Source organism: Saimiri boliviensis, chromosome 13, assembly GCF_048565385.1.
Source record: "Saimiri boliviensis isolate mSaiBol1 chromosome 13, mSaiBol1.pri, whole genome shotgun sequence".
Taxonomy (NCBI): Eukaryota; Metazoa; Chordata; class Mammalia; order Primates; family Cebidae; genus Saimiri; species Saimiri boliviensis.
Genome location: NC_133461.1, coordinates 59,617,773 through 59,645,542, shown reverse-complemented (window position 1 = coordinate 59,645,542; position 27,770 = coordinate 59,617,773). Strand labels below are relative to the sequence as shown.

General features: G+C 43.6%; 1 protein-coding gene across 1 annotated transcript in view; it reads right to left on the bottom strand.

Annotated features, from left to right (window-relative positions):
* Nucleotides 1-27,264, bottom strand: part of EMILIN2 (elastin microfibril interfacer 2) — a 61,540-nt gene extending 34,276 nt beyond the window's left edge. The window contains exons 1-2 of the mRNA XM_039463866.2: nt 27,033-27,264; nt 26,424-26,546 (exon numbers count right to left, since the gene is read on the bottom strand). Of these exons, the coding sequence (XP_039319800.1) occupies nt 26,424-26,546; nt 27,033-27,166 (257 nt within the window). The 5' untranslated portion in view covers nt 27,167-27,264. The remainder of the gene's footprint in view (nt 1-26,423; nt 26,547-27,032) is intronic.
* Nucleotides 27,265-27,770: the final 506 nt, after the last annotated feature.

Genomic DNA, 27,770 nt, shown 5'->3' with positions numbered 1-27,770 from the left:
TCGAGCCAGCTCTTCTTGCTCCATTCATGTGTCTGGAAACACAGTATCAACTGGAACGGAGCCGAGAGGATGGAGGAAGGAACCAGAAAGGAGGTGCTTCCCCAGGGATGGGAGGAAGTACCCTAGCCAGGCAAGGAGAAATAAGTGCCCGCCCCAAAGAAGGAAAATCAGCATTTCTAGGAGACTCCGATTCTCACACAGGGCAGACTCAGTTACCTGGAATCCTCTACTGCGCTAAGTTTCCACAGAGCAATTTATTCCAGCCACAGTATAATTCGTTCTTTTTAAATTTTGATAAAATACACATAACATGAAATGTAGCACCTTTTTTTTTTTTTTTTTTTTCTTGAAATGGAGTCTCACTCTGTCGCCCAGGCTGGAGTACAGTGGCGTGATCTCAGCTTACTGCAACCTTCACCTCCCACATTCAAACGATTCTCCTGCCTCAGCCTCTCAAGTAGCTAATATTAGGGCGCATGCCACCAAGCCTGGCTAACATTTGTATTTTTAGTAGAGACAGAGTTTCGGCACATTGGTCAGGCTGGTCTCGAACTCCTGACCTCAGGTGATCTGCCGGCCTCTGCCTCCCAAAGTGCTGAGATAACAGGTGTGAGCCGCCACACCCAGCTGCCTGAAGTTTAGCATCTTAACTACTTTTAAACATACAGTTCTGCAGCGTTAAGCACACTCATGTTATGTACTCATCACCACTGGCCATCTCCAGAACTGTTTCACCTTCCCAAACTGAAACTCTGTCCCTATTAAACACCAGCTCCCCATTCCCCTCTGCCTCCAGTCCCTAGAAACCACCACTGCACGTTCTCTATCAATGTGACGGCTCTTGTACCTCATTTAAGTGCAATCATAGTGTATTTATGTCTTTGCGACTGGCTTCTTTCACTTAGTGTAATGTCCTTAAGGCTCATCCAGGTTGTAGCATGTGTCAGAATTTCCTTCCTTTTTACGTGGCAATTCATTTTTACAAAGTCGACTTCAGTGTTCTGATTTAGAAGTTCACATGACAGTGGACTGATTTTCTTTCTTTCTTTCTTTTTTTGAGACAGAATGTCCGTCTGTCACCCAGGCTGGCATGCAGTGGTTTGATCTCAGCTCACTTCAACCTCCACCTCCTAGGTTCCAGTAATTCTCCTGCCTCAGCCTCCTGAGTAGCTGGGATTACAAACGCATGCTACCACACCCAGCTGATTTTTTTGTATTTTTAGTAGAGATGGGGTTTTGCCATGTTGGTCAGGCTGGTCTCAAACTGCTGACCTCATGTGATCTGCCCACCTCAGTCTCCCAAAGTGCTGGTATTACAGATGTGAGCCACTGCGCCTGGCCAGTAGACTAATTTTCTAGGAACTACTTATGACAAATGTTTTGTTAAAAAAAAAAATACAGTGTCAATGAATAAAAAATAAGCTTTTTTTTTTTTTTCAGATGAGGTGGTATGAGACAGAGGGCTTTTTATATTTATTGACACTTTGCTAACCTTCTAGGAAGTAGAGGCTATACAGTTTGAAATAGGAAGTGATTTCAAAGCTAGGATGAAGGAAAAGTAGTTCTGTCCAGTGGAAGAAACACTTTTCATTTGAATCCACTTTGTCCTACTAACCGTCAAAAACTGACCCTTGGAGACCACATGCATCTGTAAAGCCAATCTCTGCATGTTAGAAGGTGCACTCTGACCCCTGAGGTCCCTTCCAATGCAAACATTCCACAGTCTGAAAAAGTCTCCCCACTCCAGATAAAGTCAAAAAACCAAAGGATCTTCTTGCAGCTTAAAGAACATCAAATGCCAAAACCAGAATTTTCATCTTGCTTCTTTCTGCTATACTACACATTTTTAATCAGATCTCTATATGGAGAAATTAATAACATGAAAGCAAGGAAATATGAAATATTTCACTTGGCCTTTTAGGAAAATTCATCTAAATTATAAAAGCCAGAATGCTTGGGCAAATATATTTCTGAAACACAAAATGTATCCAATGAATCTAAAAGACTGAAGAGGCCTGATGAAAATCAGATTACAATATAGCTTTGTACTTTTTTTTTTTTTTGAGATGCAGTCTTGCTCTGTCACCCAGGCTGGAGTGCAGTGGTGCAATCTCAGCCCACTGCAACTTCCGCCTGCCGGGTTCAAGTGATTCTCCTGCCTCAGCCTCCGAAGTAGCTGGGATTACAGACGCTCACCACCACATTGGCTAATTTTTGTATTTTTAGTAGAGATGGGGTTTCACCATGTTGGTCAGGCTGATCTCAAACTCCTGACCTCGTGAGCCGCCTGCCTCTGCCTCCCAAAGTGCTGGGATAACAGGCGTGAACCACACGCCTAGCCGCTTTGTACATATTTTTAAAATAAGACATCTAAAACCAATGCAATGTGTTCAAACTGAAAATATTCTACAGGAGACTGTTTCCCAGTACAAAGGATGTAAGCTGCTTATTTTTCCATTTCCTCCTGAATCAATTTCCTTACGAGGAGTGGCAAGCTAGCTTTAAAAAATCTGAAATCCTTTTCACTTCTTGGTATTTTTGCCCTGATCATATAGTGTAATGAATATAAGTTTTCCCCACAATTTATCAACCCCCATATCCCAGCAGACGGAGCATTTCTACAGTCCAAAAGAAAGGTGATGAAAGAAAATCACAGCAGCTCTGCTGAGATGCTTGGTCCCAACTTGGCTGCCGTAGTGAAGTCGTTATTCTCAGATTTACTAGGAGAGCAGTACCTTCCTTTTGAGCAAATTCATATGGCTAAAAATGACATCATCTCCAACCGCAGGCTGTGCTCAGCCTCATGAAATACAGCTCATGCATGCCTTCCACCGTGGGAGATGCATCACAAAACTTAAGGCCCTGCCCTAATCATGGGGAGGAGGGAGTGAGTGTGGGGCACCCCACGAGCCTTAGCTAGCTGGGAAATCTGAGACTTGGTGGAGGCCCACATCCTTCTAAAGAATTATTTTGGGGAGGGCCATTGCCGCTGCAGGCTGCTTCAGCCAAATAAATTCTATACTATCCCATTCTGAAACTGACATCATGTTTTCTCATTCTTGGAGGCAGAATCATAGAACACTGGTCTCCCGATCACTCCCTCATCAACTCCCCAAGTGTTCCCACAGCACGATCGTGAGAACATCTGCTGGCCAGAGCCACCAGCATGGTGCTCACCTCAAAACGACCCTCCCTCTGTGGTCTTGTGATTCAACCCTTTCTATTCAGAGCTGCTGAACAACTCTATTTTGATCGTTTCCTTTTTTTTTTTTTTTTTGAGACGGAGTTTTGCATTGTCGCTTAGGCTACAGTGCAGTGGCACGATCTCGGCTCAACTGCAATCTCTGCCTTCCGGGTACAAGCAACTCTCCTGCCTCAGACTCCCAAGTAGCTGGGACTACAGGCGTGTGCCACCACACCCAGCTAACTTTTTAAAATTATTATTATTATTATTATTTTTATTTTTAGTAGGCTTTCACCGCATTGGCCAGGATGGTCTCAATCTCCTGACCTCGTGATCTGCCCGCCTCAGCCTCCCAAAGTGCTGGGATTACAGGCATGTATTTCCTTTCTTTTTTAATGGCCCAAGTTCTTCTAAAAAAGTCGCAAAAGTGACTGACATCCTTTCTCCTGCTTGTCCCTTGACCTGGCCCTTCCCTGGTTTGCAGCGCCAGCACCCCTCCCTCTTCAAGGACTTTGGTCACCCCATGCTTTCTCTTCCCTGGCATATCCTCCAGCCACACTTCAGAGTGTCGCTGCCCATCCACTGTTCAGTGTCATTTTTAGATCCTGTACGCCAAGAGAAGTGGCCGTGACATCCCATTTGGAATCAGTTTCAGATCTCTTGGTGAAGGCCACAGATACTGACAAGCTCTTAAACAGGCCATGCATGCAACCTAGTGCCAGTCACTCAGAAGCATAAAAAATCTGGAGACATGAAGAGCTTCTTTGCAAATATAAACTCAGTTTCTTCCTTTTGGCAAATTCATTCTCATTGGAAAAAAAAAATCTAGATTTGAAAACATAGGAACATTTATATTTCTGTTCTAATTTACGATCATATTGGAAGGAAAAGGACCCAAACATCCTAACCTAGTTCCACATTTCTTCCACAGTCCAGGCTAATACAGTATCACTATGTTTTTAACATTCACATTTCACATGGTGAGGTGCAGGCGTCTTCATTCACCTGCATTCTGCTCAGAAGGGGCATGGCGTTTCTGGAAGAGTGCCAGAGCCCAACCCACCTCCAGACCTGGAGGGGTGGACAGCACCAAGGAGGGGAGGGGGCTGCTTAGTGAGATAAAAACTGATGCAAAGTTGTTTTTCCCCATTCTGTATGTCACCACATGCCTTCAGTGAATGGTGGCGTGAGAACACATGTGCGCCCCCCGGCCGCCACACACAGAGGAATCTATCCAACAACAAAAGGTAACCAACCACAGCACGGTGCAATGGTGCACACCTGGAGTCCTAGCCACTCAGGAGGCTGAGGTGGAAGGATTGCTTAAGCTCAGGAGTTTGAGACCAGCCTGGGCAACATAGCGAGATCCTGTCTCTTTAAAAAAAAAAAAAAAAAAAGGACTCAACAACTAATACGTACTCTTATACAACATGAATGTGTTTATTTGCTCTTAAATGGGAGGGGTGGTGGGGGAGGTGGCCATGAAGGAATAAGAAGAGGAGCTTTTCTCCAGGATTAATCGGGGTGGCCAACAGACTTAAGCCTTTTGTGTTGTGACAATCATCAGTAAAGTCCTCACGGCTTTCGCAAGTTTGTGGGACTGGATTTCTATTAGGGAACTTGAGGGTATGACATTCCATACCGAGGCCAACCAAGCATGGTTCAGAGAGCCAGCACAGAACTCAGGAGGCTGCAGGATGCTAAGCCTTGAAAACTGCCCCTGTCTACAGGGAAGATCTGGGGCTGCTATAATTCCTGTCCTTCCAGAGGAAGGAGACAAATATGTAGACTTTTGAGATGAAGAGGAGCTCAACTGACATCTGTTCACAAATTTTTTTTTTCGTTTTTGTTTTTATTTACTTTGTTGAGACAGTCTCACTCTGTCACCCAGGCTGGAGGGCAGTAGTGAAATCTCAGCTCACTGTAACCTCCACCTTCTGGGTTCGAGTGATTCTCCTGCCTCAGCCTCTCAAGTAGCTGGGACTACAGACATGCACCAGCACGCCCAGCTAATTTTTGTATTTTTAGCAGAGACAGGGTTTTGCCATGTTGGTCAAGTTGGTCTTGAACCCCTGACCTCAAGTGATCCCCCCACCTCAGCCTCCCAAAGTGCTGGGATTACAGGCATGAGCTACCACGCCCAGTCTACAAGTTTGTTTTATTTATTATTTATTTATTTAGAGACCGAGTCTCACTCTGTTGCCCAGGCTGGAGTGCAGTGGTATAAAATTGGTTCACCGCAATCTCTGCCTCCTGGGTTCAAGCAATGCTTCTGCCTCAGCCTCTGAGTAGCTGGTATTACAGTCTTGTGCCATCATGCCCGCCTAATTTTTGCATTTTTAGTAGAGATGGAGTTTTGCCATGTTGGCCAGACTGGTCTCGAACTCCTGACCTCAGGTGATCTGCTTGCCTCGGCCTCCCAAAGTGCTGGGATTACAGGCATGAGCCACCATGGCTGGCCCCGGCCTACAAGTTTTAAATGTAGGTGGCTTGCTTCCCATTTCTTTAAAATTAAGTTTTAAAAAAAATCACATAATCTGCATTATTTTGTTATTTTATTTAAATAAAACAATTAAGATCTGTGGTTTTGAGACGGAGTTTCGCTCTTGTTACCCAGGCTGGAGTGCAATGGCGCAATCTCGGCTCACTGCAACCTCTGCCTCCTGGGTTCAGGCAATTCTTCTGCCTCAGCCTCCTGAGTAGCTGGGATTACAGGCACGCACCACCATGCCCAGCTAATTTTTTGTATTTTTAGTAGGGACGGGGTTTCACCATGTTGACTAGGATGGTCTCGATCTCTAGACCTCATGATCCACCCGCCTCGGCCTCCCAAAGTGCTGGGATTACAGGTGTGAGCCACCGTGCCTGGCGTTTCTTGTCCTCTTAATGAACCTGGGCATAAGCTGGCCCATGACCCAAAAAGACTTCACTTTGCTTCAATCAGTTTTTGCAAATAAAATATAAAACCAGGCATGGTATTCTCAAAGAAGCCACACAATTAATATTAAAAATAATTCGCTATGTGTTTAATATTCACCTTTTTCTAAGAGCAGTTATATCTTTGGTCATTGCATTCTCTTGGTAATGCCAAACTCTTCTTTATAGTGGCATGACACGAACCCTCACAATTTGAAAGCTGTGTCAGAGATTACAGTGAGATTGCCAGGTAAGTAACCTATATTACAATTTATATCATTAGTTTGGTTGATTTAACTATAATCCACTGTATCACATCATTTTGGCTATAAGCTTTTTCACTGAGTATTAAAAACCATTTTCAGTCCAGGCATGGTGGTTCACAGCTGTAATCCAAGCACTGTGGGAAGACAAGGCAGGTGGACTGCTTGAGTATAAGGGCTTGAGAGCAGCCTGGGCAACATGGTGAGACCCCATATGAATTTGTTATCAAAAAGAAAACCATTTCCAGGCCAGGTGTTGTGGCTCACACCTATAATCCCAACACTTGGGGAAGCCGAGGCAGGTGGATCAGAGGTCAAGAGTTCAAGACCAGCCTGGTCAACACGGTGAAACCCCATCTCTACTAAAAATACAAAAGCTGTGCATGGTGGCACAGGCTTGTATTCCCAGCTACTTGGGAGGCTGAGTCAGGAGGATCACTTGAACCTGGGGGGTAGAAGTTGCAGTGAGCCAAGATCATGCCACTACACTCTAGCCTGGGCAACAGAGTAAGACTCCATCTCAAAAAAAAAAAAAAGGGAAAAGAAAATGAAAACCATTTTCAAAGACTATATATCTGACAATTTCCATTTTAAAAATAAAAGCCATGCAGAGTTGCTCAAATTTGTAGTCTCCATGATTGAAAATTGAAAACTCAACCCACATCATGTGATCCTTAGTAGAAAGACAAGCTAAAAACACACACTTTTTCATCCATCCATTGAGCAATGGCAGTGTCCTTTAGATGCCTAGCAGGTGGTACCTGGGCACCACAGCCTTCCTTGAGCCATCAATATTCAATATGAAGCAGTTATACTAATATGGAAACCCTATGAACAATAAACATATCTCTATCACCCATAACCACTGAGGTGCACTAGTCCCAGCTTGGCCAAAGATCAGTGACATCAGACAAGACCCAACCTGCTCTAATCTTCAGTTACCTCAAATATCAATTGAGATTTATGATATTTGCCTTCTTTTGTACCCCAAACATTAAAAGGAAAAAGCTTTGAAACAATAAAGCTTTACAGAAATGAAAGAAAATTATATAGAGCATGTGTATTTATTTACCACAAGGCAAACACTTGCAATGAGACTAAAAATTTGAATTCCATCCATAATAGTGGACTCCACTGCCCACATCAAGGATTACAGTTAATTTCTAACAATCAGGTGATAAATAATGAGGTCATGATTTTCTCCCGGATAAAAGCAGACCTGCCATAACCTCCAAATGACAGGCCAGGAACTAATTCACCTTCCTTTGCAACACGTGGTCGTTTCTAGCAAAACCCTCAACAGAGCAGCACACAGATCCCTGCTCAGCACCAAATCTCCACATCCTCAGAACCTGTGGGGCAGAAGGAGCTGCAGTCCCAGGCCCAGTGCTCACTCCCTCCACTGCCAGCTGGGCATCCCTCTCAGTTCTGGCACAGACCGTCAGTCTCCCGAGTGAGTCCTTCCTGTACCTCTCACCCCACCCATTCCCTCCACCCAAATACATTTTGCACACATGGCTGGTTAGCATTTGAAAGCACCACTCTAAGATGGGAAGAAACCAGCACAAAAAGGATGCAAACACTCAAAACCAGAATGCCTCTCCTCCTCCAAGGGATCACAACTCCTCACCAGCAAGGGAACAAAGCTGGATGGAGAATGAGTCTAACTGACACGAACAGGCTTCAGAAGGTGGGTAATAACAAACCTCTCTGAGCTAAAAGATCATGTTCTAACCCAATGCGAAGAAACTAAGAACCTTGAAAACAGGTTTGACAAAATGCCAACAAGAATAAACAGCTTAGAGAGGAATATAAATGAATTGATGGAGCTGAAAAACACAACACAGGAACTTCCCAAAGCATATACAAGTTTCAATAGCTGAATTGACTAAGCAGAAGAAAGGATATCAGCGATTGAAGATCAGTTCAATGAAATAAAATGAGAAGACAAGATTAGAGAAAAAAGAGCAAACAGAAATTAGCAAAGCCTCCAAGAAATATGGGATTACGTGAAAAGACCTAACGTACGTTTGATAAGTGTAACTGAATGTGACAGAATGAATCCAAGCTGGAAAACACTCTTCAGGATATTATCCAGGAGAACTTCCCCAACCTAGCAAAGCAGGCCAACATTCAAGTCCAGGAAATACAGAGAACACCATAAAGATATTCCTCAAGAAGAGCAACTCTGAGGCACATAATCATCAGATTCATCAGGGCTGAAATGAGGGAAAAAATGCTAAGGGCAGCAAGAGAGAAAGATCGGGTTACCCACAAAGGGAAGCCCATCAGACTCAAAGCAGATCTCTCAGCAGAAACACTACAAGCCAGAAGAGAGTGGGGGCCAATATTCAACATCCTTAAAAGAAAGAAATTTCAACCTAGAATTTCATATCCAGCCAAACTACGCTTCATAAGCAAAGGAGAAATAAAATCCTTTATGGACAAGAACTGCTGAGAGATTTCATCACCATCAGGACTGCCTTACAAGAGCTCCTGAAAGAAGCACTAAACATAGAAAGGAACAACCAGTACCAGCCACTCCAAAAATGTACCAAATGGTAAAGAGCATCGACACAATGAAGAAACTGCATCAACTAATGGGCAAAACAACTAGATAGCATCAAAATGGCAGGATCAAATTCACACATTACAATGTTAACCTTAAATGTAAATGGGCTAAATGCTCCAATCAAAAGACACAGACTGGCAAATTGGATAAAAAGTCAAAATCCATCAGTGTGCTATATCCAGGAAACCCATCTCACATGCAAGGATATGCATAGGCTCAAATAAAGGAATGGAGAAAGATCTACCAAGCAAATGGAGAGCAAAAAAAGCAGGAGTTGCAATCCTTGTCTCTGATAAAATAGACTTTAAACCAACAAAGATCAAAAGAGACAAAGAAGGGCGTTACATAATGGTAAAAGGATCAGTGCAACAAGAAGAGCTAATGATCCTAAATATATACTCAGCCAATACAGGAGCACCCAGATACATAGAACAAGTTCTTAACAACCTAAAAAGAGACTTAGACTCACACACAATAATAGTGGGAGACTTTAACACTCCACTGTCAATATTAGATCAACAAGACAGAAAATTAACAAGGATACCCTGGATGTGAACTCAGATCTGGACCAAGCAAACCTAATAGTCACAGACTCTCCACCCCAAATCCACAGAATATACATTCTTCTCAGCACCACATCGCACCTACTCTAAAATTGACCACATAATTGGAAGTAAATCACTCCTCAGAAAATGTAAAAAAACGAAAATCATAACAGTCTCTCAGACCACAGTGCAATCAAATTAGAACTCAGGATTAAGAAACTAACTCAGAACCACAGAACTTCATGGAAACTGAACAACTGGCTCTTGAATGTTAACTGGATAAACAATGAAATGAAGGCAGAAATAAAGATGTTCTTCGAAACCAACGAGAATGAAGACGCAACGTACCAGAATCTCTGGGACACATTTAAAGCAGTGTCTACAGGAAATTTTATAGCAATAAATGCCCACATGAGAAGCAAGGAAAAATCTAAAATCTACACCCTATCATCAAAACTGAAACAGCTAGAGCAGCAAGATCAAAAAACCTCAAAAGCTAGCAGAAGACAAGAAATAACTAAGATCAGTGCAGAACTGAAGGAGATAGAGACACAAAAAACACTTCAAAAAAAATCAATAAATCCAGGAGGTGGTTTTTTGAAAAGATCAACTAGTCAGATTAGTAAAAAAGAAAGGAGAGAAGAATCAAATAGATGCAATAAAAAACAATAAAGGGGATATCAACACAGATCCTACAGAAATACAAACCACCGTCAGAGATTACTACAAACAACTCTATGCACATAAACTAGTAGACCTGAAAGAAATGGATAAATTCCTGGACACTTAAACCCTCCCAAGCCTAAACCAGGAAGAAGTCAACTGAACAGACCAATAACAAGGGCTGAAGTTGAGGCAGCAATTAATAGCTTATCAACCAAAAAAAGCCCAGGTCCAGATGGGTTCACAACTGAATTCTACCAGACATACAAAGAAGAGCTGGTACCACTCCTTATGGAACTATTCCAAACAATCCAAAAAGAGGGAATCCTTCCCAAATCATTTTATGAGACCAACATCATTCTGATACCAAAACCCGGCAAAGACTCGACAAGAAAACTTCAGGTCACTATCCATGATGAACATAGATGCAAAAATCTTCAATAAAATACTGGCAAACTGAGTGCAACAGCACATCAAAGAGCTTATCCATCACGATCAAGTAGGCTTCATCCCGGGATGCAAGGCTGGTTCAATATACGCAAGTCTATAAACATAATTCACCACATAAACAGAACCAAAGACAAAACCACCTGATTTTCTCAACAGATGTAGAGAAGGCCTTCGACGAAATTCAACAGGCTTTATGCTAAAAGCTCTCAATAAACTAGGTATCGACAGAACGTATCTCAAAATAATAAAAGGCATTTATGACAAACCCACAGCCAATATCATACTGAATGGGAAAAAACTGGAAGCATTCCCTTTGAAATCTGGCACTAGACAAGGATGCCCTCTCTCACCACTCCGATTCAATATAGTATTGGAAGTTCTAGCCAGAGCAATGAGGCAAGAAAAAGAAATAAAGGGTATTTAATTAGGAAAGGAGGAAGTCAAATTGTCTCTATTTGCAGGTGACATTATTGTATATTTAGAAGACCCTTTTGTCTCAGCCCAAAATCTCTTTAAACTGATAAGCAACTTCAGCAAAGTTCCAGGATGCAAAATAAATGTGCAAAAATCACAAGCGTTCCTATACACCAATAACAGACAAAGAAAGCCAAATCAAGAACAGACTGCCATTCACAATTGCTACAAAGAGAATAAAATACCTAGGAATACAACTAACAAAGGATGTAAAGGACCTCTTCAAGGAGAACTACAAACCACTGCTCAACGAAATAAGAGGACACAAACGGATGGAGAAACATCCATGCTCATGGTTAGGAAGAATCAATATCGTGAAAATGGCCATACTGCCCAAAGTAATTTATAGATTCAATGCTACCCCCATCAAGGTACCAATGACCTTCTTCACAGAACTGAAAAATACCACCTTAAACTTCATATGGAATCAAAAGAGAGCCCCCATAGCCAAGTCAATTCTAAGCAAAAATAACAAAGCTGGAGGCATCATGCTACCGGACTTCAAACTATACTACAAGGCTACAGTAATCAAAACAGCATGGTACTTGTACCAAAACAGAGACATAGACCAATGAAACAGAACAGAGGCCTCAGAGGCAATGCCTCACATATACAACCACCTGATCTTTGACAAACCTGACAAAAACAAACAATGGGGAAAGGATTCCCTGTTTAATAAATGGTGTTGGGAAAACTGGCTAGCCATGTGCAGAAAGCAGAAACAGGACCCCTTCCTGACACCTTACACTAAAATTAACTCCAGATGGATTAAATACTTAAACATAAGACCTAACACCATAAAAACCTTAGAAGAAAACCTAGGCAAAACCATTCAGGACATAGGCACAGGCAAGGACTTCATTACTAAAACACCAAAAGCATTGGCAACAAAAGGCAAAATAGAGAAATGGGATCTAATTAAACTCCAGAGCTTCTGCACAGCAAAAGAAACAATCATTAGAGTGAACTAGCAACCAACAGAATGGGAAAAAACTTTTGCAATCTACCCATCTGACAAAGGACTTATATCAAAAATCTACAAAGAACTAAAACAGATTTATGAGAAAAAAACAAACCCATTCATAAGTCAGCAAAGGATATGACCTGACACTTTTCAAAAGAAAATATATATGAGGCCAAGAAACATATGAAAAATTGCTCATCACTGGTCATTAGAGAAATGCAAATCAAAACTACATTGAGATACCATCTCATGCCAGTGGGAGTGTAAATTAGTTCAACCATTGTGGGAGACAGTGCAGCGCTTCCTCAAGGACCTAGAAATAGAAATTCCATTTGACCCAGCAATCCCGTTACTGGGTATATATCCAGAGGATTATAAATCGTTCTCATATAAGGACACAAGCACACTTATGTCCACTGCAGCAGTTTCACTGCAGCAAAGACTTTGAACCAAACCAAATGCCCATCGATGATAGACTGGACAGGGAAAATGTGGCACATATACACCATGGAATACTATGCAGCCATAAAAAAGATGAGTTCGTGTCCTTTGTAGGGACATGGATGAAACTGGAAACCATCATTTGCAGCAAACTGACACAGGAACAGAAAATCAAACACCACATGTTCTCGCTCATAGGCAAGTGTTGAATGATGAGAACACATGGACACAGGGAGGGGAGCATCACACACTGGGGTCTGTGGGGGAGGACTAGGGGAGGGACAGTCAGGAGGTAGGGAGGTTGGGGAGGGATAACACTGGGAGACATGCCAGATATAGGTGATGGGGACGGAGGCAGCAAACCACATTGCCATGTATGTACCTATGCAACAATCCTACACGTTCTTTATAAGTACCCCAGAACCTAAAATGCAATTAAAAAAATAGATATATAGGCACAGCTCTGATGATGTCCCTGCCAGGTGTGGTGGCTCATGCCTATAATTGCAATACTTTAGGAGGCAGAGGCAGGAGGATCACCTGAGCCCAGGAGTTTGAGGCCAGCCTGGGGAACACAGCAAGATCCCATTCTCCATAAAAAGTGGGGAAACCCAAGTTTGATGATGTTCCTAATGAAAGCATTCATGACCCTCCTTTGGTGGATAATAAAGCCCACACTCCCAACCACAGTGTTATGGACTGAATTGTGTCCCCCTGCAGAAAGATATGTTGGCATCCTAACCCCCAGTACCGAAAAATGTGACTTTATTTAGAGATAGGGTCTTTATAGAAGTGATCAAGTTAAAACAAGGACATTAGAGTGGGTCCTAATCAGGTAGGTCTGGTGTTCTTAGAAAATGGGAAAAATTTAGTTAACCGGGCAAAGAAAAAAAAGTCGGGGGGTGGGGAATGGGGGAATCTGGAGACAGAGACAGGCACACACAGAGGACACACAATGTGAAGAGACACGGGGAGAAGACAGGTGTCTACGGGCTATGGAGAGAGGCCTGGAACAGATACTTCCCTTGAAGCCCTCAGGAGACCCAACCCTGCCCACGTCTTGATTTATGACTCCCTGTGGACACCCACCTCCAGGTCCCTGCTGGTGTGTTTTGACTTACATTGACCTTGGCCTTCTTTCACATCTGCATATATTCAACTGGAAGCTTCCTTCAAAGCCCTAAGACGTCACCACTTGCAAACAAGTTCTCAGATTCCTCCTGACTGGAAATAATTTTGTTCCACTTCTGAGCACCCCCAGCAATTTGTGTTTCTCTTACTGCAATCCTCATTTCTAGCTTTTATGTTGTAATTATTTATGCATATGTTTCAATTCACCTGCCAGATATGAACTTCCAGAAGCCAACAGAAAGATCCTTGCTGTATCCCTGTAGAAACTGGTTCTGGGCCACATGTAGGCCTTACACAAAAATATGTGTTTAACCAAACAGTCTTAAAAGAGTAAGTTTTATTTCAAGCCTATTGAGCTTTCTGCCAATTCAAAATAGCTTATGCTAATTATGAATCCTTAATCCAACATTTTCCAGGGCTGTAAATAAATGTAAAATGTTTTCTACTCCATGATGGTTTTATTTTTGCTTATTGATTTTGAGACAGGATCTGTCACAGAGGCTGGAGTGCAGTGGCAAGATCATACTCACTATAGCCTCAACCTTCTCAGCTCAAGCGATCCTCCCATCTCAGTATCCTGAGTAGCTGGGACCGCAGGTGTGCACCACCACGTCCAGCTAATTTTTGTATTTTTAGTAGAGACTGGGCTTTTCCATGTTGCCCAGGCTGGTCTCTAACTCCTGAGCCCAAGTGATCTTCCCACCTCAGCCTCTCAAAGTGTCACGATCACAGGTGCGAGCCCCCACACCTGGTCCATTATGATTTTATCTAGTGTTTTATATCTGTTATGTCTCTACCACCTCAGTGGTTCTTCAGAAACTCCAAGAAGTATCCTTACTATCAATGTAAGTTATTTTTCTCACTCTGTATTTCACCATGCTCTTCAGCATCTATATACAGATGATGGTATACACACACACACACACACACACACACACACACACACACGACTCTATCTAACAACAAAAAGTAATCAACTACAGCCAGGTGCAGTGGTGCACACCTGGAGTCCTAGCCACTCAGGAGGCTGAGTTGGAAGGGTCACTTGAGCCCAGGAGTTCAAGACCAGTCTGGGCAATGTAGTGAGATCCCATTTCAAATAAAAAGTCAACTATTGATACATATTACAACATGAATGAATCTCAAAATCTTTCGGTTCAATGAAAGAAGCCAGCCAAAAGAAACTACAACCTGCATGACTCTATTTACATAAAACTTTAAAATATGCAAACTTATCCCTAGTGAGGGAAAGCAGATCAGCAGTTTCCAGGGAGTGGGTGTGTGGGGAGAAACTGGAAGGAGGGATTAGCAAGGGATATGCTGATTGTAATGTTGGCTTCATGGGTGTAGATGTCAAAATATTAAATTGTACAACTTCAAATATGTGGCTTCCTCATTTAAATTATACTTCAGTTAACCTTTTTTTTTAAACTATGTAATTTCTGCATTAAGGTATTTTAAAATCTCTTCAAGTCTGTGAAAAAACAGTACCAGTCTTTCCTGACTATGCAATAATATATTTCAGTTACACAGAAACTAAATTCAGCATCATTAAGTCTTTGTCAGAGTTTCAGAATGAAGGTTTAAGGAGAGTTGTTTTTTAAAAAACAATGTATCAGATTACTCTTCAGACACACAACCAATTGCTTCTGCCTATTGAAAACTCAGGTCTAATATTCACTTTTGTTCTTTTAAAGGTATTGGATCAATTATTAAATAAGAAAGCCAAATAGGATTTAAAAAAAAAAATAACTGCCTTCGAACTGCCATGTTGTATAAAATAACACAAAACATCACAGATGTATATTAGCATTTTGAAAATAAAACAAGAAATAAGACCAGGACCAGATGGATTCACAGCTGAATCCTACCAGACATTTAAAGAAGAATTGGTACCAATCCTGTTGACAGTATTCCACAAGATAGAGAAAGAATCCTTCCTAAATCATTCTATAAAGCCAGTATCATCCCAATACCAAAACCAGGAAAGGACATAACAAAATAAGAAAACTACAGACCAATACCTCTGATGAAGATAAATGCAAAAATCCTTAACAAAATACTAGCTAACCAAATCCAACAGCATATCAAGTCAGTTTCATACCAGGGATGCAGGGATAATTTAACATACACAAGTCAATAAATGTGATACATGACATAAACATAATTTAAAAACAAAAATCACTCGATCATCTCGATAGATGCAGAAAAACCATGCAACAAAACCCAGCATCTCTTTATTATTAAAATCCTCAGCAAAATCGGCATACAAGGGACATACCTCAATGTCATAAAAACTATGTATGACAAACCTAAAGCCAACATAATACTGAATGGGGAAAAGATAAAAGCGTTCTCTCTGAGAACTGGAACAAGACAAGGATGCCCACTTTCACCACCTCTATTCAACATTGTACTGGAAGTCCAAGTCAGAGCAGTCAGACAAGAGAAAAAAAATAAAGGGCACTGAAATTGGTAGAAAGAAAGTCAAACTGTCACTGTTTGCCGATGATATGATTGTATACCTAGATCCCTAAAGAATCCTCCAAAAAGCTCCTAGAACTGACAAATTCAGCAAAGTTTCAGGATACAAAATTAATGTACACAAATTAGTAGCTCTGATATACACCAATAGTGACCAAGCTGAGAATCAAATCAAGAACTCAACCTCTTTTACAATAGATGCAAAATAAATGAATAAATAAAATACTTAGGAATATACCTAACCAAGGAGGTAAAAGACCGCTACAAGGAAAACTACAAAACATTGCTGTAAGAAATCATAGATGATACAAACAAATGGAAACATATCCCATGTCCATGAATGGGTATAATCAATATTGTGAAAATAACCATACTGCCAAAAGCAATCTACAAATTCAACGCAATTCCCATCAAAATACCACCAACATTCTTCACAGACCTAGAAAAAAAATGCTAAAATTCATATGGAACCAAAAGAGTCCACATAAGCAAAGCAAAACTAAGCAAAAGAAACAAATCCGGAGGCATCACACTATCTGACTTCAAACTATACTATAAGGCCGTAGTCACCAAAACAGCATGGTACTGGTATAAAAACAGGCACATCGACCAATGGAACAGAATAGAGAATCCAGATGTAAACCCAAATACTTACAGCCAACTGGTATTCAGCAAAGGAGGCAAAAATAGAAAGTGGGGAAAGAACACCCTATTCAACAAATGATGCTGAGATAACTGGCAAGTCACATGTAGAAGAATTAAACTGGATCCTCATGTCTCACTTTACACAAAAGTCAACTTAAGATGGATCGAGGACTTAAATCTAAGACCCGAAACTATAAAAATACTAGGAGATAACAGTGGAAAAACCCTTCTAGACATTGGCTTAGGCAAAGACTTCATGACCAAGAACCAAAAAGCAAATATAACAAAAACAAAGCTAAATAGGTGGGGTTTAATTAAACTAAAGAGCTTTCTCATGGCAAAAGGAACAGTCAACAGAGTTAACAGACAACCCGCAGAGTGGGATAAAATCTTCACAATCTATATATATAAGGACTAATATCCAGAATCTACAACAAACACAAACAAATTAGCAAGAAGAAAAAAAAAATCCCATTAAAAAGCAGGCTAAGGACACAGACAATTCTCAAAAGAAGATGTACAAATGGCTAAAAAACATAGGAAAAATGTTCAACATCACTAATGATCAGGGAAATGCAAATCAAAACCACAGTGTGATACCACCTGACTCCTGCAAGAATGGCCATAATCAAAAACTAAAAATAGTAGATGCTAGCATGGATGCTATAAACAGGGAACACTTCTACTCTGCTGGTGGAAATGTAAACTAGTCCAACCACTATGAAAAACAGTGTGGGGATTCCTTAAAGAACTAAAAGTAGAACTACCATTTGATCTAGCAATCCCACTACCGAGTATCTACCCAGAGAAAAAGAAGTCATTACATGAAAAAGATACGTGCACATGCATGTTTATAGTAACACAATTCACAATCGCAAAACTGTGGAACTCAAATGCCCATCAATCAACAAGTGGATAAAGAAACTGTGCTATAGGGCTGGGTGCTATTGGGTTACACCTGTAATCCCAGCACTCTGGGAGGCTGAGGCGAGATCACTTGAGGTCAGGAGTTCGAGACCAGCCTGGCCAACATGGTCAAACTCTGACTCAAGTAAAACTATAAAAATTAGCCGAAGCGTGGTGGCAGGCACCTCTAATCAAATCCCAGCTACTCGGCAGGCCGAGGTGGGAGAATCGCTTGAACCCAGGAGGTGGAGGTTGCTGTGAGCCAAGATCCAGCCACTGCACTCCAGCCTGGGCAACAGAGTGAGATTCTATCTCTATTAAATAAATAAATAAGAAACTGTGGTGTGTGTGTGTGCACACACGCGTGTGTACACACACACACACGATGGAATACTACTCAATTATAAAAAAAATGAATTAATGGTATTTGCAGCAATCTGGATGGAACTGGAGACTATTATTCTAAGGGAAGTAACTCATGAATGGAACACCAAACATCATTATGTTCTCACTCACAAGTGGGAGCCAAACTGTGTGGATTCAAAGGCATAAGAATGATACAATGGACTTGGGGACTCAGGGGAAAAGGGTGGGAAGCAGGTGAGGAATAAAAGACTACAAATTGGGTGCAGTGTATACTGCGCCAGTGATGGGTGAACAAAAGTCTCACAAATCACCACTAAAGAACTTACTCACATAACCAAATGCTACCAGCTCCCCAATAACCTGTGGAAATTAAAAAAAAAAAAAGAAAAGAAAACACAAGAAGTTCTTCCTAATTGGGATTACTCGTTTTCCGGTAATGATTCTGACAAGGAGTAAGTGCTTTGCTCTTTGGTTCTAGACACCGGACAGCGGCATTTCTGCTTCCCACCTGCCCCACCCCAACCTGCCCTGTCTGTGAGGAGATCTGTGCCTTGCCTTGCCGGTTATTCTCAGCAGCAATGCAAGAGAATGACTTGCAAACCTCGAGAGTGGCCAGGAGGTGATGAAATATGTTGTGAGAGGAAAGGGTGCATGGTCCATCGTAGCGGAGTGGGGCCCTGACCTTGCTTCCACACACCAGAAGGCTGCCCCTCCTGCTGAAAGCTGCCCGAGATCTCCAAGGTCGGAGATGCCTGACATAAACCAGGTCTGAGCACTGTCAGCACGGTAGGCCAGACTCAAAGTTCTGGAATGTGTGAAATATTAAGAAAGGCTTGACCATGCCTCCCTGGGCCCAGTCCCCTTCATTCAAAGGCTAAACGCAAGCCAGAGTCGCTTTAGTGGAAAGAGCGACTTTCCACTAAAAAGAGCGACTTTTTTTTTTCTTCTCCCTGAAAAGGGCTGGATTGCGAAACTCGCCCCACGCCCTAAGTTCTGTTGCAATCACCAGCTCTCCTCCTCCGTTTTCAAGATATGTGGAAAAGCTTCAGTTAGCAGAAAAATAAGTAGCATTGTCACCACTATGGTTTAGAAAACATTTTTAGGTCTTTACCTCATTATTTTCTCACAACATCCCTGTGGAGCAGATGGAGGGAAACAACTTCAAGTAAGAGGGAAACATCTTGTGCCTCCTCTTATGGACCCAGAGTAAGTCTCTGTGAAAGCAAACCTAATGAAGCCCATGCATTAGGCAGAACTCCCGCAATCACAGAGGTGCACGGAGATGGAGAAACCTGGGGAACAGCTGCAAAGTCTCAGCAAAGTCTTCCATCGAAATGATCCACTTAAAAAGCTTCATCTGCACTGTTTGTCTTTAACCAAACGCATAATAAAATACATTGTCTTGAAAGGCTGATGCTGCAGACAGTAATTCTTAAGCGTATTCTCTCATCTCCTAATATTTTCTTAGGTGGAAGAAAAAAAAAAGGCAGCTGAGTCCTTCTGGGTCCTTCTAAGTGACACACCCAGAAAAGTTTGCTTTTACATCATTTTCAAACCAGGAATCTGGCTCATGTGAACGCTTCCTACTTTGTTTCAGCACCCATCATCACTTTAAAACAGGAAGGAAAGAAGAAAACTTATTGGTGCGTATAGTTTTAGTCATTTCATTATTTTTCCTTCAGTGTGAACCGCAGTCATGTTGAGAAATATGGGGCTCCTCCCTCGATTCTCCCAGGAAAATAGTTCTTTGTAAGGCGAAGTCATGCTCAGCTGTACCATGTTATCAAGTGGTTTGTTGTTATTTTTAAGCCCAGAAATCTACTTCATCAAGGATGGAAGCAGTTAACGCTGAGCCCTAAAAAAGTCATGCGGCCAGCAATAAATCAGAACATTTGTGCGGCAGACTGGAAGGAATCTCACCACTGGTGTCGTTTACCCGTTTTAGATTTTTTAAAAACAGGATGCAAAGCTCTGTGTAATTGCTGAATGTGGCAACTGCTTCATTATATATACACAGCATGTGTAGATAACATCTTAATATTATGCAAAGAGGAAGAGGATTTTTTTTCCTAAAAGAATTCAAGGAACACATTAGTGGCTGGTGATAGATCACCTGGGTGTTGGCACTAGTTTACCACCGCTCACAGCAACATCAAACATCCAACATCTAGTTAACCTTCCTTTACTGACCTACTCCAGACACAGACACCTGCAGAACCAGCAAGAAATACCACGGGCCACGGCAGCGTTGACTTTGAGCATAATCACTTACATGCATTCCCCCAAAGAGACTGCACTTCTGGCTCAGCTTCCAAAGGAATCTCTTAAGAATTTCACTTAATTTGTTTACATTTAAATTTTATTTTATTTTTTTAGAGATGGGGGGGTTCACTATGTTGCCCAGGCTGGATTCAAACTCCTGGACTCAAGCGATCCTCCCACCCCAGCCTCCCGAGTAGCTGGAATTATAGGAACACACCACTGTGCCTGGCTGAGCTTCACTTAATCTTTTAAACTTCATCTTAGGCATGTCAGTGTCATTATTAGCTTAATTCACTGAATGTAAGGATTTGAATTGTATTTTAGCTTTTCTCCAAAGCATCAACTTCAGACCAAAGTCTTCAAAGATAAGAACCCCCATGAGGCAGCGACATTTCAAACCAACAAACAATAAAGTCGCTGAGTGCTCACCCGATGTGCCTGCTAGGTAGGCGTTATATTAGTGTGACAGCGCAATTTTTTTTTTTTTTTTTTAGAGAAAGCTTTTATTTGTTCAAAGTAACCAGTGCTATAGATGCAAAAAAAAAAAACCCCAACAACTCTTCCAACGCTACTTTCAAAACGAATGTATCAAAGTTGATTTTCATTAGGATGTAGTTATTTCATCACACTAGTAAACGACAGCACCAAGCCTGCCTCATCTGAATCTTTCCATTTCACGAGAAACCTCAATTCTCCACTGATATTGGCACCAATTTATTCTTTCAGACAGCACAGTTTTTGCACAGTTTTACTTCAAAGGCAGCCTCCTCCCCACAACCCTGTCCTGTAGATGTGAGAAAAATGTGCCTCAGAAGGGCTAAATGACTTTCCTGTGGTCACGCAGCTTGGTGGTGGAAGATCTCGGGCTGCAAGCCAAGTCTTGTATTTCCTCTTCCAGAGCACGTCAGCCACCCCACTCCACTTGGATGGAGCTCCCACCCGTTCGCCGTTCTCCACAGCCTATCCCCACCTGCCTCCCCTTTTCTGGCTACCTCAGGAATTTAACTCAAGTACCACGTGCCAATGTAGGTGAAACAGATCAACAGAGAAAGACCAATTAAGGGGCTTCATGAAAACAAGTTCTAACAAAAAGCAGTTTTTCGTAAGGCCATTACCTCTATTTGAAGGCTATTCGCTGTTTTCTAAGACAAAGGTAGAAACTGTAGCCCAAACAAATGCATGTTCATTCTCCAAGACCCCAGTCTCCGCCCTACCTAATCTCCTGGCTGAATTTGTGATAAGAATAAAGTAATGGTGTGGAAATGTTCTGGAACTGCCAAAGGCCCTGTGAGCATAGCACCTCCTCCAGTGGGAACCTAGGAAGAGATAGGAACAAGAGAAATAAGAAACTTAAAAGGAAGGTCTGGAGATTCTAGGGGAGCAGCCCTAAGAGGCCGATAAAGAATGGAAACCCAAAGAAAGAAACTCAAAATAGCAACAGCTGTGCCTCTCTGGCACGAGCTCAGTCTTCCTTAGCTGACTCCAAGTTACCTTCAATGCCAAGAAACAAGCCTCCTGACAGCCAATTGATGGCAAAACTTTTGTTTAAAAGCTAAAAGAAAAAAAATTCCTCCAAAGCTATACACAAAAGGCACCTTTTGAACTGAAAGTTATTCTGTGCCTAGAGACGTAGAAAACAGAAAATTGGCTCTGGAAGATGTAAGCCCTCTTTCCCCACCCCCCGCACCCCCGCCCCCACCACAACCTTACTTGTTCTGTTCTGGGGTTTTGTTGTTGTTCTTTTAGATTCTGTCACCCAGACTGCAGTGCCGTGGCGCAATTGTGGGTCTCTGCAGCCTTGAACTCCCAGGCTCAAGCAATCCCCCCGCCTCAGCCTCTCCAGTAGCTGGGACTACAGGCACGTGCCACCACACCCAGCTAATTTCTTCTATTTTTTGTAGAAAGAGGCTCTCACTATGTTAATCAGGCTGGTCGTGAACTCCTGAGCTCAAGCAACCCTCTCACCTCAGCATCCCAAAGTGCTGGGATTACAGGCATGGGCCACCACGCCCAGCCAAATGTTCTGTGTCGTTTTTTTTTTAAAGCCACATTCCCTGGCTGAGCTTATTCCCTGAGAGACAACTTTTCTTCCAACCGAACAACTATCTGCTACCCTCAGAACCTGAGTAGGATTAGAGGTGTTCCGAACTCAACAGGAAGAGTCAACACCTGCTGCAAATTCCTGGCGGACATTATCTCAGCAGCACAGACTCTGCGTGCTGGCCCCACCCAGACCCCTTCCCAGCTGCCAAGATATTTTTTAGAAAAAGAGCTAATAGGAAAAATTCTAGCAAGATACAACACTGGCCACGAGGCGGTGGGGGGAGGTGGCCAGATGCTGATAAGCCCAAGTCAGTGTGTGGTGTCAGAAAACTCTGCCCTACAGAGCGTCAGCCCTGAGTGGGGAGGCAAAGTGAACTCAGAATAATCCTGCCTCGCCTCTGGGGTCCTTGGATGTCTTTACCAACAACGCAGCCTATCTGTGGACCAGACGCCTCCCAGTGTCCCCAATACTAAAACCATCAGGCTGACCAGAAGGTGATGGGACAGTGTGGACGAATGAAAAAAAAAAACAATGCCAGTCCAATAAAGAGAAGAAAGACCGTGCTGTTTTCTACCAGCCGTACATCCAAACATGACCAAGCAAGACTGACATTCTCATTCATTCTCTTTCTTTCTTTCTCTCTCTCTCACTCTCTCTCTCTCTCTCTCTGTCTCTCTGTCTCTCTGTTTTGAGACGGGGTCTCACTCGGTTGCCCAGGCTGAAGCACAGTGACATGATCATAGCTCACTACAGCCTCGAACTCCTGGGCTCAAGCAATCCTATCTCAGCCTCCCTTTTGGGCTCAAGTGATCCTTCCACCTTAGCCTCCCATAATGTTGGATTACAGGCATCAGTCACCACACCTGGCCCAGAGCTCTCTCTCTCTAAGTAATTCTTTACCTGTTTGGCTACCACCTAACTTTCTTTTTGTTTTCTTTCTTTTTTTTTTTTTTAAATCATCAGAGCCTTTTTCCCAACATACCACTTTCTGTGCAACTAAGTTTCCTCACGACTCACTCCTTCAATCTCACACAAATGACAATGCTACACCCCAGTGACCTGAATGGTCTCTTTCTGCAGAAGCAATTGCTTCCTGCTCACTAACCCATGGCCTTTCTGGAGCCTGAAGCCTCCAGGACTTCTCTGAGTCTCTAAGATGGGGTTTCTTCCACCAATGTCTTTAATTCACTCTCTCTTCTTGCCTGGCTCTTCCTCCTCCTTTTCCTCCACTGTTCCTAAGAACTCAGCTCTGCTCAACCATCTCAAGGCCTCAGTGGTGCTGACCTCTGTCACTCTCAACCGCAGAAATGCGTTTCTATCTAAAGCATCTCGGCCAAGCTTCAGCCCTGTACTTCCAACACTGCTCACAAATTACCCCTCAGTCACTCCAGGGTGAGTTTCTGAAGAACCTTCTCTTCCAGCCTGGGCAACATAGTAAGATCCCAGACCCTAAAAAAAAAAGTAAAAAATTAGCAGGACGCGGTGACTTGCGCTTATAATCCCAGCTACTCAGGAGGCTGAGGTGGAAGGATCATTTGAGCCCAAGAGTTAGAGGCTGCGGTAAACTATTTTCGTGCTACTTCACCCCAGCCTGGGTGACACAGTGAGACCTTGTCTCTAAAAAACAACCACCATAATAAAGAACTTCAACTTCCCTTCCAAAGGTCCCAGGTTCTAAGGAACAGATTATGAAAAGGCTGACTTGACAATAAATTGAGAGGTGATTCAGACTTCTGGATTCCTCAAAGAAAACTGAGCAATTCCATGTGAAACAGCCGTTCCTCCTTGTTAAGTATAAAAAGAAGGCTCCTTCCTTTATCTTCATTCATCCACTAATTCTCAAAACTTAGGGGCCAGGCGAGGTGGTCACACTTGTAATCCTGGCACTTTAGGAGGCCAAGGCGGGCAGATTGCCTGGGCTCAAGAGTTCAAGACCAGCCTGACCAACATGGTGAAACTATGTCTCTACTAAAAATAGAAAAGAAAAAAAAAAATTAGCTGGGTGTGGTGGCATGCACCTATAGTTCCAGCAACTCGGGAGCCTGAGGAATGAGAATCACTTGAACCCGGGAGGCAGAGGTTGCAGTGAGCTGAGATCATGCCACCACATCCCAGCCTGGCGACAGAGTGCGACTGTCTCAAAAGAAAACAAACAAACAAAAAACAAAAAAGAAACCTTAGGAAACATTCCTCAGTTGGAAAATAAGGCAAACCATTCTGTCACATCCCTAAAGAAACTGAAAAAGGTGAAGACTGAATTTACCGTGAAGCTAATGTCAAGATTTTCAGGTTCATCAACTCAAAGAGTCTGTCTTTGTTTCTTAAACTTCACACTTACAGTGCGGTACTTAAAATGTAAAAATGCACTTGAATTGTTCACATGGTTATTACTGAAGAAAAACACCCAGGTCATTTATTTTGGCTTTGTTTAATAAAACAACAGAAATGTCTGTCATTTGTTATAATGATTCTGTTGTCCTACTCACTGGATGGTAAAAATACATTCCCACTGCCTTGCGTTAACCTGCTGGTCTGGAGGCAATTCTCTCCCCACTGACAACCAAGTTTCACTGAGCTTTGATCAAATAGAACAATTAATCATACTTTGGTATTCTAAACAGCTAAAATAATTTAAGAAAATAAAAGCAAGCCATCTTTTAAACAAAAAATGCATTACCTTCCAAAATGAAAAATTCATTTACCTCCAGATTGTCACCAGTAAGTTTTAAAGTTATACCAAGCCACAACATTTGATTCTTGTATAAGATGGATAAAATATTCCTGATTAATGACTCAATTCTAATTTTAAAGAAATGCATTCAAACTGTGTTGCATACTTAGTTTATATCACTCCCACAGTGTAAAAACCTTACTTGGTTCTGGGTTCACTGACTGCTGGCCGTAGATGATGAGGTCTCAGTCTTACTAAGAGGTTAAGGTCGGATGACAGTACCTTATGTCTCTGACAATGTATCCAACTCAAAGAGATAGCCTAGCCGGGCATTCAATTTCAGCGGTTTTCACTGTATATTAGGAAGTGGGGACCTCTCTAAGTTTGTTTGTTTTGTGTTGTTTTTGCCCAGCAGGAATTAGCTGAACCCTGTTTGCAGCTCCTCCAGCACCCCACTTCCCACAGGACTACAGGCTCATTTACTGTTCTCTGGAATAAGGTTTCCTGGAGTACAAGTTCCAATCTGTCCCTTGGTTTTGCCAAAGACAGATCCGCCTACTGACTATTCGCCGCTGTAATGACAACTGTGCTCTAAGACAAACAACTTATTCTTAGTGAAAAACAATTAATTTCAGCCATCATGTGTTCCTCAACAGCCGTTTATTCACATCGGCCCATCTTCCGATATCAGACTGACACAAAACCCCAAAGACTTGCCGGATGATAATTGAATGTCATGCATTTAACAGCATTTGTACTTTATCGCGTTGCTTTTTTAAGATGGTGAAATCTTTATAAGCAAAAAGATGATTAATTCTTCCACCTGTCTTTAACCGCCATCTCTCCCACAATCTCTAGCAAAATTCCAAACCTAAGTTGTGGGGAGGGTTGCTGGAGAACCACAGGGTTCATTCAACAAAGTGTTCCTGAGGTTTTAGCTTAGATATCTAAGACACTGGAAGATTCCGTTTTATGGGAACATGTGGACAGAACTCAGTTGTTTTAGAACACTGCTTAGCCAATCCTCTCAGCGAATCCTACATTGAAACGCGTTTAGCAGTATACATTTTGGAATCCTCTGTGCGCCCCAGAACACACAATATGGATCTAATTAGATTCAGCTGCCTTATGTTAGAAACAAAGATTGAAAGGAAAAGCAGAAGTGGGAGTGGGAGCTTTGTTCATCCTCTGCTATGCCCCCGCGACCCCACAGTCCCCAGGCGTGGGCATCCTCCCCGATCACTCGGGCAGCACACACTCCCTAAATACCCCAGTGTGGCCGGTGCCCCGCGCAGCGCTCTGAGCGCTTTTCCGCTGCTGGGTTTACACGGGATCTGGAAGAGATTTACTGGAGGACTAGAGCCCAGCGCGACAACCCCACCCCACCCCCACCGCCCCGGCCCGGGCGCACCACCCCCTCGCTTCCTGGCCCCAGGACTTACACCAGCGCGGACGGACAGGGCATCTGGTTCCAGGCACAGTTGTACTGAGCCTGAATAAAACTCTCACTTCCCTCCAGCACAGAGCAGCTCACATTCTTGTTCACGATGTAGGCGCACCAGTTCCTGGGAGGCAGGAGAGAGAGGGTGAAGGGCACCGGGTAAACTCGGAGAACAATGAGGCCAGGGGAGAGGGGACAGCAGCCCCAGACCCAGAGACGGTAGGGGAGCGCGGGTCGCCCTCAGCGGAGGCGGGAGCTTCACAGAGCAGAAGCCAGAGGGCGCCCGGGTGCGCGCCTGGAGAGCGTGCGCCTCGACCCGACCAAGACGCGAAAGAAAAGCACCCACGGTCCCAGGGGGTCCTGGAATTCCTGGGTGTCGTTTTCGGATCACCCGGGTCTGAGGGACACACTCTGTGCCCACGCCCCCGGAGTCAGCTCTGCCTGAGGCGCCGGCCGTGGAGCGCGCGGTCACCCAGAGAAGGGGTCGCCCGCGGAAGTCCAAGGGAGACCCCAGGCTGCCGCTCGTCGTCTCAGGCTTGGCAGCTCCGGGGCTCAGCGGCGGCCGGGGAGGGGTAGGAGGTTTGGAGCCAGCGGAGAGGCGCGCACTTACTTGTTTCTGGCGCTGGGCCGCGCTGGGTACCCGGGCTGCGGGCCGGCGCGGCACAGCCCCACGCCGCCCAGGGCCAGCAGCGCTAGCGCCCAGCTCCAGGGCGCGAGGGCCCGGGTCCAAGTCAGCTGCCACATTATGCGCGCAGCGGGCGCGCCCCGCCTGCTAGGGTCCGGAGCGCGGCGGGTCGGGGCAGGGGCCAAGAACGAGGCTGCCGGTGGCCGGAGCGCCGCCAGGGAAGTCAGGAAACTCGGGCGCTCCGCGGCGCCCCCACCCGCGCTCCGCGGCCAGCCCCTCCGGCTCCTCGTTCCTACTTCTTTTGCAGCTCCGTGCGCCCTGCGCTTCTCCTCGGTCTCTCAATGACGCACAGGTCCCCCCGGGTGCCGCCCTCTTTATTTCACTTCCCTCTCCGAAACGTGACTCTCCCTCCACCACGTCTCCCTGTCTCCAGTCCCTTCGCCTCTCGGCAGGGGGCTTGGGCTGGAAGAGCTAAAGGGTTTGGGAGAAGGGTCTATGTTACAGAATTTCCAATTACTCATTCCTTTGGTCTCTTCCCAGATGCCGAGCAACTCCGCCTCCCACCTTCCAACAGGCGCGCACCCTGCCCCTCGGGACGCGGCCGCCGTCGGCGAGTCTGGCTGTCCTCGCGTCGTGCCTGGGTGCCAGCCTCCCGGGTGAACGAGGGACACGTTTATCAGTCCCTCCGGGAGAGGAGTGGGGGCTCGAATCGGATTTCCTCCT